Here is a 16,381-nt window from a genome sequence, read left to right on the forward strand (position 1 = left end):
ATTAGTACTGATCACTGTATTGGTGTCACTGGGGATGTCAGTGACACCAAGTCAGTTCCACCCAGTGTCAGAATGCCTGCCGCAGTCCTGCTATAAGTCGCTGATCGCCACCATTACTAGTAAAAATAAAAAAATTAAAATATCTCAGTAGATATACCGCCATTTGTAAACACTTTAACGCCATTTGTATAACTTTCACGTAAACCAATTAAATTACATGTTTTGGGATTTTTCTTAGCAAAGAAATGTAGCAGAATACATTTTGGCCTAAATTTATGATGAAATTTGATTTTTTTTTATTTTTTTACTGGACATGTTTAATAGCAAAAAGTCAAAAATACTGTTTTTTTTCTCAAAAAATTGTCGGTCTTTTTTTTATACTGCAAAAAATAAACACACAGGCGATCAAATACCACAGAAAGAAAGCTCTATTTATGGGGAAAAAGGATGTAAATTTCATTTGGCTGCAGCATTGCAAGACCGCATCATTGTCAGATAAAGTAACACAGCACCATAACGCAAAATGGCATGGTCAGGACGGGGGTAAATTCTCTGGAGGGCAAGTGGTTAAACATACCAAACTTGAGAAATGTGATTTAATGCAGAGATGTACTGAATTATTTTTTTCCACAGGCATACATTAATAGATCTTTTGGAAATATTTCTTTCTGGTCGTGCACAGTGTCTACAGCCAAAATAATAACCCAATAAGGAGTTTATTTTTTACATTCAGTTTAAACACCAGGATGGCTTTAGTCTCTAAGCATAATAAATAAAAACAGTGTTAAAGCTGTTAGTAAGAACCAGACAAACGTAAACTACACAAATTATTTAATATTAAGAAACTGGCTACATACAAAATATTTATGGAAGATGAAAAAATAAATAATTGTATTGTTCAAAGGCAACATCACCACAGCGCTCAAGACACTTCAAAACACAGAAGGTGACAAGTGTTCTGAATGATAATGCTTTGTAATAATAATGTGATCAAAACTTTAAAAATGGAGTTTGCATATTCTCCCTGTGCTGGCATGGGTTTCCTCCAGGGACTCTAGTTTACTCCCACACTCCAAAGACATGCTGGTAGGTTAATTGGCTTCTGTCTAAAACTGGCCCTAGTATTACATACTTTCAGCACAGCCAAGAGGGCTGCATCCCCTTCTGCCCCAACAGCAAATAAAACAATGTCATGCTCCAGGGAGAAAAGTGTTATAGGAACATAGAAAGCTTAAAAAATACAAACAGGATTTTTGCTTTACTAGTAAAACACTTTTTTCTGGAGTATAGAACAGGAAACAGGCTTCTGAAAATCATTGTGGTTGGGTTATATTCAGGTGACTGGACATTAGAAAAAATAAAATGCAGTTACATCCCCCTATATAACCTCTCCTACTCCAACCTAGTCTTAATTTTGAATCAAGGAATAGGGAAATCTTAAGAGCAGATAACAGTGTCCTGTACTGTAATTCAGGAAATAGATTTTGCTGGCAAGTCAAAAGTCCTAATTTCCTGATTATACACTACAGACAGGACCACATTAAAAAAAAAAAAAAGGTCAAGAAGGGCTTGACATACTCAAAGAGCTCTTTATGCCTGAAGCGAACATCAGAAGAGCTTAAAGGTGTGGACAGATGCCCAGATGTCAGCCTTGCAAATACAAGTAACAGATCCCTGATGCTGAAAACTTTATGAAACTGATCTAGCAGAATGTGCTTTAACAGGGAAGAAAGGAACTCTACCCTTCAGACCTTAATGATAACTTGTCTGATTCATCTAGCAATGGTGGAATGAGAGACAAGAAGGCCCTTGCAGGAATCTTCAGAAACCACAAGGAGTAAATCCTACTTCATTAAAATAGCAGTAGCTGAGAGGTAAACTCTCACCACACGCACCATGTCCAGGCTTGGAGAGAAGTTTCCCTAGATCCCAAAGAGCAGGGACATAAGGAGGGAAGGCAAAGCCTACCATAGAGAAAATGAAGGCTTTAGGCCTCAAGACAACCTTGTCCTCATGCAACACCAAGAAAGCTTACTTTTGCACTCTCCTCACAGCTCACAGAGGTTATGGCTAGGGTCAGACAAGGGAATATGCCTGATTCTGCAGAAGCCACTCCTTGAACCTGAATGAGATAGGGTGAGGACACAAAGGCCTCAACTAGAGAGTGAGAGGCCAAAGAGCTCTAAAATAAAATGGCTAAGGCTGAGATTTGTCCCTCAAAGCCAATTTTTGGTCCACTCAAGACCATTTGCATAAATCAAAGTAAGCCCTTCAACGTGCGATGGTAGACTTTACGAGAAGTGGACATCCTAGCCTTCAAGAGGGTAGAAATTACTGAATCCTCAGGACTACGGTTTCAACATCCATGCCATTAAAGCCAGCGACCGAGAAGCAAATTAAAAACACTAGCCCTTGGAACAGGAGGTCTAGGTGCCATGAAAGACCCCACAGAACATCTATCGGGAGCTTACATATGCTGGAATAACATACTCTCCTGGGTCAACTCGGTGTAATGAGAATCACTGGAATGCCCGCCTTCTTGATCTTGTGATAATAGGTTAGGGAGAATCTGGAGCAGTGGAAAACCGTAGATCAAATGTCCCTTTATAAAGGCCCAAGGGTCCCTGAACTTGTCAACAAATCTGTCCTGTTTGTTGCTGAAGAGTTGGGGTTCAGATGCATCGGGTAGTCCAAGGGCTGAGTCAGTTTCCCCCACACAGCCAGAATGTCGAGTCACAATGGTCTGGGATGAAACTGGTTGTATGGCACAGCCTTGAGGAAGGCCACCATGTGACCCTAGACCCTCATGCAAGCACAAAATGAGGACTTTTTCTGTGCCCAAAGGGTCCTGGCATGGGAATGAAGGGATAGAAGCTTGTCCTGAGGCAGAAAGATTTTAGACAAAGTTGTGTCCAGCATCAGATCTAGGTACTCTAATCTGTGAGATGGGTCCAGCAATGACTTCTGGAGGCTAAGGACGCTGAACCTGTACCGTTGTCTTTTGGATGTTGGCGGACAGGGAGAACTGGTTCTCATCTAGGTACTCCACAACATGAATCCCCTGAGAACGGAACCCAGTGGCCAGGCCAAAGGAAAAGATGACAAACTGTTAATGCTGTCCACCCACTGAAAAATGCAGATTGCACTGATGAGGCAAAAATATTGAAATGTGCAGATGGGCACACCAGATTTCTATTGTGGGCAGAAAAAAAAAAAACCCAGGACAGAAGCAATGACCAACCATTCATTTTTCGATTCAAATCTTTTAAACTTCTAGAAACAAATTGCAAATTTTCAGTTTGGGAACTGTAATGAGAGTAGAAACTTTAAAAGCGCTTTCCTGTTTGTACAAGGGTAATGACCCCTTGATTCAAAAGTTGTTGGACAGTAGGAAGCAGATCTGACTGCTGTGCCAAGCAAGGGGAGAAGTTGGAGAGTATGAAACAAGGAGAAGTTAGAGTGCCCCTAGAAACAACAGTCTGGATCCAGGTGTCTGAGATGTTCTGAGAGCAGAAGGCTAACAGACGGCCCTATACTTTGAGTACGCCCATCAGTGCCCATCACTGCAGTCTCATTAGCGCACATCATTGAAGGAGAAAATTTACTTATTTACAAAATTTTATAACAGAAACTAAGAGAAAACTTTTTATTCAAAATGCTTAGTCTTTTTTTTAGTTTGTGTAGCATAAAAAAAACCCAGTGGTGATTAAATACCACCAAAAAAAAAAGCTCTGTCTCCAAAAAAATTATAAAAATTTTGTTTGAGTGCAGTGTTACATGACCGCGCAATTGTCATTCAAAGTGCGACAGTGCTGAAAGCTGAAAATTGGCCTGGGCAAGAAGGGGGTAAAAGTGCCCTGTAGGCAAGTGGTTAAAGATAAATTGAACTTTTTAGAAAAAATTATAAATGGCAATATTTTTGCAGGAAAAAAGTGCAATCATTTTTTCCTGCAAGAGCCTGGAAAGCACTGCACCTATTATCAGTGGATTACGGGTGCAATGTGGGCTGCTGCAGACATGTCCTCTGGCTCTCAGCCCGTACCTCTGTATGGGCTGACAGCCAGAAAACACGTCAGTGGACTTTAAGAATGCTCATCAGTGACCCCAGAGTCCACTGAAACTACAAGTCCATCTGCCATGGTGCCAAAAGATACTTGTAGTTTATTAATTCGCAAGAATCTATGAATGAATGCAGCTGTATGGGTGGAGCCCCACACAGCCATGCCGTTTTTAAAAAGAGACATTAGGTGCAGAGACAGCAACCCCGACCGCTGTCACAGGGAGGGGGGGATCAGGGGCAGAGGAGGCAGTAGCTGGAACATCCTAATAGCCTTTAAGCACGCAATTATCCCTTCATGGCCATGAGGGGCTTGTTAAGATAACACATGGCTGGATCCACCACATAAATAGTCCAATGCCTAAGGAAACTTTATTCAGTAGCATATTGTTCAGTGAAATGTTTAGGAGGAGAAAAAAAAATTCACCATACAGGACAGTCTTAACCAGAACATGGACACCATACTTGAAACCTTTGGGCAAGCAGACTCTGACTGCTATAACACTAAACAAGAGCGCACAGCTGCAATCAGTGTAGCATCTAAGACCACGACATCAATTCTGCCCATGAATTCTTGATTATAGCAAACAATTCCTCCCTGGAAAGGAATTATGAAACAAATGTGGCCCGCGGGCCAGCTGAATAACCATAGCAAGGACAGGAGTAAGAATGGAGACAGCCATTAGACAAAAGGGTACTAGGCCTCAAAAGCCTGAGCTATTGAGCCTGTATGACCCTTTATCTTTGCACTTACACGTGATATCTGTAATATAAAATGTTCCCAGAGGGGTAGTCACAATCTCTGCAGCAGTGGAGCAGAAGAAGGGATGCTTGGTGCAAGGAACTATAGGCCACTGTACCTCAGGATCTGTGAGTAGAAACTGCTAAATGCCCTAAGATGGGAGGACTGGGAGATGTTACTTCCTGAATCTAAGAAAAAGAGTCAGGACGTGCACGCACGGAAACCTTCCTCCAAAATGAGGACACGTGCGCAGAATACACTTGTGCAAGGCACAGTACAGGACCACTGAGAGGAAGAACGCACGACACAACAGCAGCATGTCAAGTGCAATCTGGCAGGACAACAGCTGGAACCAAACTACCATTAACCCCTAACTGCACCACCAGAGGAGTAGACAGTGGACTTATCTTACCCCCCCCCCCTCCCCCAGACAAGCTGGTAGTGTTAGGGATTTTATAGGGGATGCCACTGCAGAAAGAGTTCAATCACCTGAAGTTAGCTGCATATAACCCACTGAACTTGATTTAAAGAAACCTGTGTTTTTTACTGTGCAATCATGAAATATGAATGTTCAGTTGTGTTTGTAAATTGAAACACTGTTCCCATATGGTTAAGTGACCTTGTCACCCCACAGAGTCATGTTTACCCCATTGGTCACTTGTAAAGCCTGAATGTATGGCAGCCATGTACTGAAAAGCAGCCTCATCTTTGCTCCACAGTATTCCAATACTGGAATAGTCAAACACTGTAGAAACAGGGACACTTTAATCTCAAGCTTTCTGTGGTTGCCATCATCTGTTGAAAAAAAAAATCTTAAAAAGTGAAAAGCAAACTCCACACTTTATAACTGTAGCAAACTATATACAGTGCATTCATATAGTATTCAGACCCCCTTCACTCTTTTCAAATTTGCAGCCTGATACTACAGTTTTTCAAATTCATTTTTTTTTCATTAATCTACACTCAGTACCCCATAATGACAAATTGAAAAGAATTTTAAAAATGTTTGCAAAAGCATTAAAAAGGAAAAACTGAAATATCACATTGGCATACGTATTCAGACCCTTTGCAACAACATTTTAAATTTAGTTCAGATGCCTCCCATTTCTCTTGATCGTTACTGACATGTTTCTACACCGTGAGTGGAGTCCACATGTGGTAAATTAAATTGATTGGACATAACTTTGAAAGACACACACCGCTCTATAAAAAGGCATCACAGCTGACAATGCATACTGCATCAGAGCAAAAGCCATGAGGTTAAAGGAACTGCCTGCAAAGCTTAGAGACAAGATTAAGGGACAGACCTGGGGAAAGCTGCTACAAAAATAAAAAAAAAATTGGAGCAGGTACTTAGTAAGAGAGGTGACCAAGAACCCAATGGTCACTCTGACTGAGCTCCAGAGATCCTGTGTAGAGATGGGACAAAGTTCCAGAAGGACAACCATCACTGAAGCCCTCTACTGATCTGGGCTTTATGGCAGAGTGGACAGGATGGAAGTCTCTCCTCAGCGCAGAACTCATGAAAGCCCATTTGGAGTTTGCAAAAAAGCACCTGAAGGACTTTTAGACTGAGGTCTCTGGTCTGGTCAAGATTCCACAGAACTCAGGACCTCAGACTAGGCCCTAGGTTCACATCTAACATAACAAAGATCCTAAGCACACAGCCAAGACAACACATGAGTGGCTTAGCGACAACTCTGAGAATGTCCTACAGTGACCCAGCCAGAGTCCTGACTTGAATCCTTTTCTACATCTCTGGAGAGACCTGAAAATGGCTGTCCACCGATGGTCCCCAAGAAATCTCATTGAGGTTGAAAGGGTTTGCAAAGAAGAATGGCAAGTATCCAATCGAGGTATGCAAAGCTGGTCACATTAAACCCCAAAATACACAAGGCTGTAATTGCGGTTAAAGGTGCTTCAACAAAGTACTGAGTAAAGGGTCTAAATACATAATATTTCAGTTTTTTCTTTTTAATAAATTCAGACATTTCTAAAATTCTGTTTTCACTTTGTCATTATGGGGTACTGAGTGTAGATTAATGAGAAAAACATGAATTTAAACAACTGTAGTATCAGGTTGCAACATAACAAATTTGAAAAAAATTAAGAGGGTCTGAATACTTTATGAATGCACTGCAGCTGCTGGTTGCTAAAATGCCAAAAACGATAACTACCACAGGTTCATAGTAATAGTGGTACAGGTTTATAGTGAAGTCTTATCTGCAAATTGGAAATAGTGTACATTACCTTACAGGAAGGCAACAGTCTTTAGACAGTGTGCCTTCACTGTCCCAGGCATATGTTTACATAAGTAATGGTTCCAGCAGCTATCAATTCTGCCCATACTTAAAAGTGGGCGAAGATATTAAAGAATGGCTGACTGTGCACATGTGATTCACCCATCTCACAGTGCCTCCTGGCAAGTTACTCTTCTAGACAGGTGTGCTCTACTTACACAATAAGTACCATTTAAGGCAACAGAAGATGGTAGGAGAAGCTGCACACAGATGCCAAGTGCCAGAGAATGCTGAGACTGGGCAAGTTTGGCTAACCTGCTCTAGTGTTTTTATTACAAGAATACTCGTATAGGGCTGTTTTGTGCTGCAATGAAGGCTGGATTTGGACGCAATCATCATGCATTAAGAGTTAAGTAGTCTGTATTATTGCTGGACATGTTGAGTGGTACAAATGCAACAGAATGGGGTTATTAAAAAAAAAGCACATTTTGTGATGTATAGGTTTTGTATAAATAGGAAATAGGCATTTTTCTGGCCCAGGGAAAAAACTATTCTTGGATATGCAGATTTTCAACACCAATTCTACTGTGCAATATTACAATGTTCTTTATTTTTCATTAATAATTCAGACAGAGAATATTAACCAGTCAACTTTTTTAAAGCTTGCCTAAAGCTAATAAAGAATGTTGCGCTGTAGTAACTGACTAGAATTGTTGTGCCCCTGTAATTAGCTTTAGAATTGTGCTGTCACAGAACCACAATAATTACTACGTTAATTGCAGTTATACTAATGCTAAACATTAACATGCATCCCCAGCCCCCTCTGCAAGTTATATATTCACCTGTCCCCACTCTGACAAGATCTTGGCTGTATGGCCTTCTGAGAAGTGGCTGTGTATCTATGGGAAATTTGCAACGAGTGCAGAAATCTCATGGACAACCAATCTTTTGTGGGAAAACTGATTGTTTAACTGCACCTTACTGAGCAAACAACTGTATTACCAACCTCCTCCTAAAAATGAAATTTACCTGGTTTTCTTTTGTGTAATATTTTGAGACACAGACCAAGAACAGGCACAAAGCAGGCAAAATAGATCTAAGGCTGACATATGACTTTTCTGGTTCAGCCTGTGGGCTATACAGCGTGTACAGATGAATATAACGCTGTGCCAGTTGGTCAGCAATGGTGTAAATACACATATCCTCAGAACAGATTTCCTTTAACGTTGGATTTTGCTGAATGATCACCACTGTTTACCTCGTATTAAATTAGTGTCAAGGATATTTTTACAGTGTATAACTATGAACATTTATTGCAAAAAAAAATAAAAAATTGTATGATTATACACTCATAGTACTGTAAAATTATCTCCTGGAAGCTGGCTTTCTCATCTGCTTTTACCTTGAGCTTTCCTACTCTTTTCATAGGTAAATTATTGGTAATGAGTGTGACTTAGACACATTATTGGTAAGGGCAGCTGACTATCAAAACAAAAAGTAATCAAAATGTGTCTGAAAATGTGGCTTTACATAAAGTATTATACAAAATAATTACTTGCGCATATAAGATTTCTTCCCTGGCCATGCGGGATCTACTAAATGGTAGGGGTTGGGGAAAGACCTGGCAACCTACCCTGTAAAATAATTGTTAAGAGAATTCATGGAAAAAGTCACTTACGAGTAACGGTCCATGCAATCACCAAGGGTCGGATAGGACTGAATGGATAGATAGATAAGATTTCTGCCGAGGACCCTTTTGTGTGTTTTGTCTTGTTAGAGAAAGCCAGGAGTAATACAATAGTGCACATCCCCTTGGCTATCTGAGGTTGCCTTAGTGATTTCCATTTGTTTCTTGTTCTTGTATGAATGTGTGGTGAACAATTTCCAGGTAAACTTAGTGGGGCTGATTAAAAATGTTGAAAGTCAGAACAAGGGAAGTAATGAAAGACTGAGATGGCAAGAGGAACCCGAACTGATGACAGCAAAGTATTTACATAAAAATACACCTTAATATCCTCCGGCCAAAGTCAAATTATTTTTTTTTTTACTGAAAGCAAAATAAAACATTTAAATTTCATCTGTTGTCTGATGCATTAAGCAAGCACACCGGCAAGACAATAAAAAGACAATTAAAGCAAAGAATCAAAGAAGCCTGAATATTATTTGAGAAGTTTTGGAACACTCAAAGTTGGCAGGCTTGGAACAATTATATCTTTAAATATTGGTGTGTAATTTGAGCTTTGTTGCCTCTGACTTTGCTCCACAGTTTCTATAATTGTTTGCTTCATTTCTCGGCTTGCATCTCCTCGCATTGCTAGCAGTGCCGCTATATGATCATCTCTGAAAAAGGTCAAAAAGAATTTTAGCTTTAAAGAACATTCTGAGCTAGGATACATACTTGACACTAAACAAGCAATTTCCCTATTTTCACTAGGCAATATGGAAAAACTGCAGTTTATGGCACTGGGGCCATAGCATGTGTACATTAGGGTGCAGGAAGTTTATCCAAAGGGTCTCAACAAAGGGAAAGTGTGCAAACAGGGGGTTCAATATACAGCATTAGTGTTATAGTTACACAGTGATAGGGGCATAGGGCAAGACACTCGCTGAAACTGGAAAATCTATGCAAACTCCCAGCATCAAGCTTTTGGCGCTAAAAGCCATACCATGCTAAAGCTGAACTCTGGAAAACGCCAAAATCTTCCTTTGCAGTGAAGCTACACCTGCACTATAAGGATTAACTGCTTGCTTTTTTGTCTAAGGGACCAGGTAAAGCAGTTTTACTTTTGCCTGATCAGCTGCACTCGCAGGCTCTTTCGTCCTGTTAGACTACCCCCAGCAGGCTCTTCTCTCCTGCACTCTTGTGGCTGAATGCCCCTGATGTCTTTAGGACCAATGCAAGGACTACAGCGCTGCACTGGACATGGGGTACATCTGAGAAGAATGTACCTTACCCATGCTTCCTATACTTGCATTTATACTTGTAATTGCAGCTTATACCTTGGGCTGTACAAGCAGAAATCTATTGCTTTAGGTGTTTATCATGTAGTTTTGACAAGCATGTTGTATTTCATATTCATGCCTCTCCTATTTAGTCTGTATTTGCTTTTAAAAAAAAAAGAATAAGACTGTGCACTGTGACATACATATTTACAAAAATCAATGAGGATCGCTCTTGGACTTTAGAATAGGGCGAAAACCACAGTCACTCTCATATAGAGAATAAGTAATAAGAAAAAATAAATACCGGAGATCTGGATATCTGGTGACCAAAGTAGAGACTTCCAGGTAAAGAAGTGAAGGGTCTGTAAGCTTTATAACCTCTGCAATAGCTGTAATGGTGTCACATAGTCCATCTGTCTCCTCATTAAATCCCTAAAAGGACAAAAAATGTAAAATATTACTCAGCATTGCTTGACTTAGCATATTCAAGTTTTAAACATGAAAATCCACTTAATCAAAACAACAGCCAAGTAAGGTTTAACCAGATCTTGACTAAATATCAATGATGCATAGATGCTCAGACTATATTGGCAGCATTAATTTGCAGTGCTTGACAACTAAAATACCTAACAAAACAATGTTTACATTGTTCATCAGGACATGCAAGGCTTTACTTTGTTACACAGTTTTAATAAAAGCCTAGCTTATCATTTTTATTAATATATTTATAAACAGCTGAATGTACTAAAATGTTTTAAAAAACACAGTTTATACAATTTTCTATTTTACTTTTTAATTGTTTTTTTCTGATTGTAATTGACTTTGACAGGAGCAACTGGCCAACTGTAGTTGCTAAAGTTCCAATCTCAGTGCACATTACAATGACAACCAAGCCTTCATGGTTATCAGGAACTAATTATAATGGTTCTGGACTGTTGCGAGATCAGTGCTGTCACTGACAGCATGGTCCGTGATCTAAGAGCATGTACTGCTGCAGGGCTTCCACTTCCAATGTAGAACTTAAACTAACGTCCTCCCCCCATTATGCTCTAGGTATTGTAACTTTAAGTGGTTCAAGTAAACCTCTAAAATGTTTTATGCCAGCAAACAGAACACGACAGCTTTTTTAAAAGGTATCTAACATATTTAAATTCAGAATGTTCACTGCAGTATGGCCCTGGAAATACTATGGAAATGCATAATTTCACAAAGTCAGTATTCTACAAACAGCTAAGCATGTGGGGGACTTCTGCAGTATACTGGGTTGCTGGATAGGTACTCTAGACGTGGCGCCATAGGGTAATCTCTATACAGATGCAGTGTTAGTTTGACAATTTAATACATATTAGAGGTTTACTTATAATTTATGTTCATGTGAAGCTACTGGTGTTTAAAACTAAGTATTCTTTTATTCAAGTCCATAATTATATTTATGTTACGTTACAAAATGTGGTAATTAAAAAGAGTAAACGCGAGAAAACAGCACATAGAAACTCTGAGGTATCTTTATTGGAATAAGCAACATATTCTCAAATACAGATTTTTATTTTACTGCAATGATTTACTCAATTCTTTTCTAAATGTTTTGTTCTACAATGATGTGAAACTGCATAGGCTATGGTTTATTAATATATATATGTCTATGTTTTTGAAACATACAAATGTATGATGTATGGTATTACCCTTTACCTCAAGGTTTTTAGTGGAATAGCTACAAAAAAAAAAAAAAAACATCAATATTATAATTTTATGATAGTTATATATTATAATAATTTGAAGAATTCTTAGTTAGCCCTTGAGAATACAACATAACATAACTGATATACCAACAAACAATGAAGGATTCTGTTAAGGTAAGGATCACTTACGGAAGTTAAACGCTTAAATAAGAATTTGAATTGTTCTGCTTCCTTAATCATACGTTCTGCTCCTTCTTTGCGTTCTTCTGCATTTCTGAAACAAATACGCCTCTGCATGATTGCCTTCAGGTACTCCGTTACTACTTTCCTGTGAGCTTTGATGGTCATTTTCTGCAGATAGTGAAATTTATGTTATATGTTATGTTTTATGTTACAGCTAAAAGAAGCTCAGTGTTTCACCTGTTTACTGCATAATTCACATTGTACTTGATGAAGTACTTTTCTTTTACTAACACAAATGTGCCACTTCCAGAATGGGCCAGGGTGGGACATTACAAACAATGCTAAAGAAGTTTTTTTGTAGGCAGTATGTGCAGAAAAGGCAGGCTGAGGGCACAAGAGGGGGCAGTATGTGCATGAGTGGAGTGTGGAGGGTATGAGAGAGGGAAGTATGTTCAGGAGAGGGGTGTGGAGGCTAAGAGGAGGGCATGCTGAAGGCACAAGAGGGGGCAGTATGTGCAGGAGTGGAGTGTGGAGGGTATGAGAGAGGGAAGTATGTTCAGGAGAGGGGTGTTGAGGCTAAGAGGAGGGCATGCTGAAGGCACAAGAGGGGGCAGTATGTGCAGGAGTGGAGTGTGGAGGGTATGAGAGAGGGAAGTATGTTCAGGAGAGGGGTGTAGAGGCTAAGAGGAGGGCATGCTGAGGGCACAAGAGGGGGCAGTATGTGCAGGAGTGGAATGTGGAGGGTATGAGAGAGGGAAGTATGTTCAGGAGAGGGGTGTAGAGGCTAAGAGGAGGGCATGCTGAGGACACAAGAGGGGGCAGTATGTGCAGGAGTGGAATGTGGAGGGTATGAGAGAGGGAAGTATGTTCAGGAGAGGGGTGTGGAGGCTACGAGGAGGGCAGTATGTTCAATAGAGGAGTAAAAAACATATGAGAGTGGAGAGTACAAGCAGCAGAGGAGTGTACAGGGCATGATGGGGAGCAATACGTGCAGGGCTAGAGTGTATTGTATAGAAAAGTAAGTAAAAGGGGCAGTGCTTTGTTGCTATAATAGTTTCAGGTACTAGATAGAGCAGTGAAGCCAAGTTCATTTTGGTTCAGGGGTAATGACAGCATGAATATTTCAATAAATGTGAGGGACTATGACACATACAGACTAGGTACACAGTTATTATACAAGGGCTGGCAGGCAAAAGCACCTGCTGGGGACTTGGTAATGAGAGGTTAAAGAAGAACGTCATGTTTCCAATCAATTTAAAAAGTTAGTGCTGCATTCAGCTTTCCAGGGTCTCGCTCTCCCCATTGGCTCCTGTTGCTGTCGATCACAACCAGTGTGTGTGTGTGGGGGGGGGGGCGCTACTCAGCCAAGCTCTGTATGTCTTATAGACTCAAGAGCGAGCACACATGAGTGCCCCCAAAGCATGCAGCTTGTACTTGGCAAGGGGGAGGTGTCATAAACGCTGGCAGGGGACCTGAGAAGAGGATCGGGGCTGCTCTGTGCAAAACCATTACACAGAGCAGGAAGTATGATGTGTTTATTATTTTAAAGAAAAACAATTGCAGCTTTAGATCCATTTTAATATCTGTCTTCTAAGAATCAGAGAAAAATTTGAACATTTAAACCAAATCAAAGTGGATGACAGAAGATAAGTGAAAATGCACAAAAGAGAAGGGAAGCTAAAATCAAGAAAGACAAATATCCTCTAAGAGAGTAAAATTGTGAATTACAAAGAGCTGCTAGGAAGGACCAGGACTGATATTACATTTGTAAAGAGACTGAAGATGCAAATAGAGAGAAAGGCCCATGTAGTAAGTCCCTTCAGAAGAAGTCCGGAAGTGACGAAACGTGTCAGACCACGTGACTTCTGACGTAATTCCGCAAACCGTAAGTGGCGGGCGGCCATTTTGACTGTTGGAAAAGGCATGAATAACGTTCCAGGAAGCTGCTCAGGCTGAGTCATGGGAACATATTGCTGATTTGTATTATCCCCAATGTAAACATTACTATTATATGTTTTATTACCCACTATACTTTGCTACATGGGCCTTTCTCTCTATTTGCATGAGGATGATGGAGTCATAAGGGTTTTCCTTAAGGATTGGAACCCCATACACAGCATTCTGGAGTAGGAGTCTGAGAAGTGACTACAACACCTGAGTGTTCTCTGTTAAGGCTTGAAATTACCTGATCTGGATTTATGGGAATATTGAAGTTGGACACAGGAATAATTTTATTTTGGACTTTATTTTGTTATACGCATTGACTGACACAAAAAAAAGTTTTTTTATAATGCTGGTTATACACCACCAGTTTTATTGTTTTGTGTTATTTAAAAAAAATAAATAAATAAAAGAGCCTTTAAGCTTTAAGAAGCCACAGCTCTGACAGAAAATGCAACACAATCAAGATTGGCAAAGGAATTAGACAAGGCTGCATGCTCTCTCACTATAATTATTCAAATCGTATGCTAAACATAATCAGAGAAGCAGGGCTGTAGGATAATGGTATGTTTTAACCGCTTACTGACCGCCCTATAGCAGTGATTACGTAGTAGTGATACGTGATTTTGTAGTTCCAGGTAGGGAGCGTGTGTGCCGTGCTACCCGCCCCACCATTGGCGGCTTCAACTATCGATCACCGGGTCCCAGCCGGGGATTACCCGGCGATCACCGAGGAACAGTGACAGAGGAGAAGTCTGTATGTAGACAATACAGATCTCTCCCATGTCAGCACCAGCACGCTGCTTTGTATTGCTGAGTGTGCTTACACAGTAAAGCACACACCGACAACAATGTAAAACAGGACACAGCACACAGTTAACCCTTTGATCGCCCCAGATGTTAACCCCTACCTGCCCAGTGTCATTAGTACAGTGTAAGTGGTTTTTATTAGCACTGATCACTGTATTAGTGTCACTGGGGATGTCAGTGGCAGTTAGTTCCCCCCAGTGTCAGAATGCCCATGCAGTCCCACTATAAGACGTAAACCAATAATTTACACATATTGGGATGTTTTTTAGCAAAGGCATGTAGCAGAATACATTTTGGCCTAAATTTATGACAAAATTTGATTTTTTTACTGAATATGTTTTATAACAAAAAGTCAAAAATATTGTTTGTTTTTTTCAAAATTGTTGGTCTTTTTTTTTATAGCACAAAAAATAAAAAAAAGCACAGGCAAGAAAACACCACTGAAAAAAGCTCCATTTGTGGGGGAAAAAAAAAGACATAAATTTCATTTGGGTGCAGCGTTACATGACCACGCAATTGTCAGTTAAAGTAGCGTGGTTCCGTAATGCAAAAAATGCGCAAAACTGAAAATGTAGACTACTCAAGAACCTAATAAAGAAAGTTAAGGAGCAAAGTAAAATAATTGAACTTCAGGTAAATAGCAAGAAAATTATGACAACAGGAAAAGAGATACAGTGCCTTGAACAAGTATTCATACCCCTTGAAAGTTTCAACATTTTGTCATGTTACAACCAAAAACGTAAATGTATTCTATTGGCATTTTATGTAAAGTGGCACATAATTGTGAAGTGGAAGGAAAATAATAAATGGTTTTCAAAATCTTTATAAATTTCCGAAAAGTGTGGCGTGCATTTGTATTTAGCCTCCTTTACTCTGATACTTCTAACTAAGATCTAGTGGAACCAACTGCCTTCAGAAGTCACCTAATTAGTAAATCCACCTGTGTGTAATTTAATTTCAGTTTAAATACAGCTGTTCTGTGAAGCCCTCAGAGGTTTGTTAGAGAACATTAGTGAATAAACAACATCATGAAGGCCAAGGAACACACCAGAAGGTCAGTGATAAAGTTGTGGAGAAGTTTAAAGCAGGGTTAGGTTATAAAAAAAATATCCCAAGCTTTGAATATCTCACAGAGCACTGTTCAATCCACCATCCGAAAATGAAAAGAGTATAGCACAACTGCAAACCTACATGTCCATCCACCTAAATTGACAGACTGGGCAAGGAGAGCATAAATCAGAGAAACAGCCAAAAGGCCCATGGTAACTCTGGAGGTGCTGCAGAGATCCACAACTCAGGTGGGAGAATCTGTTCACAGGAAAACTATTAGTCGTGCACTCTACAAATCTGGTCTTTATGGAAGAGTGGCAAGAAAAACGCCATTGTTGAAAGAAAGCCATAACAAGTCCCGTTTGCAGTTTGCGAGAACCCATGTGGGGGACACAGCAAACATGTGGAAGAAGGTGCTCTGGTCAGATAACTGATCTTTGAATTTTGAAAACCATTTATCATTTTCCTTCCACTTCACATTTATTTGCCACTTTGTGTTGGTCTATCACATAAAATCCCAATAAAATACATTTACGGTTTTGGTTGTAACATGACAAAATTTGGAATATTTCAAGAGATATGAATACCTTTTCAAGGCACTGTACATTAAAAGCTGATGGCATAGATATAGTAGACAGCTTCTGTCTCATTGGATCAGGTATTAAAAAGAAAGGATTCAGCAGTCAAGAAATACAACAGAGTGTGCCTTGGAAGAGCGAGGATGAAAGACCTAGAA

The 16,381-nt window shown here is 39.9% G+C and overlaps 1 protein-coding gene across 1 annotated transcript in view; it reads right to left on the minus strand.

The window, feature by feature from the left end:
* Positions 1-814: 814 nt before the first annotated feature.
* The window catches only part of EXOC3 (exocyst complex component 3), a 79,871-nt gene continuing 64,304 nt past the window's right edge, over positions 815-16,381 (minus strand). The window contains exons 11-13 of the mRNA XM_089654523.1: positions 11,851-12,012; positions 10,287-10,414; positions 815-9,379 (exon numbers count right to left, since the gene is read on the minus strand). Of these exons, the coding sequence (XP_089510649.1) occupies positions 9,199-9,379; positions 10,287-10,414; positions 11,851-12,012 (471 nt within the window). The 3' untranslated portion in view covers positions 815-9,198. The remainder of the gene's footprint in view (positions 9,380-10,286; positions 10,415-11,850; positions 12,013-16,381) is intronic.

Source organism: Staurois parvus, unplaced genomic scaffold (genome assembly GCF_062004578.1).
Source record: "Staurois parvus isolate SC_StPar_1 unplaced genomic scaffold, SC_StPar_1.0 ptg000772l, whole genome shotgun sequence".
In the NCBI taxonomy this organism is placed as follows: domain Eukaryota; kingdom Metazoa; phylum Chordata; class Amphibia; order Anura; family Ranidae; genus Staurois; species Staurois parvus.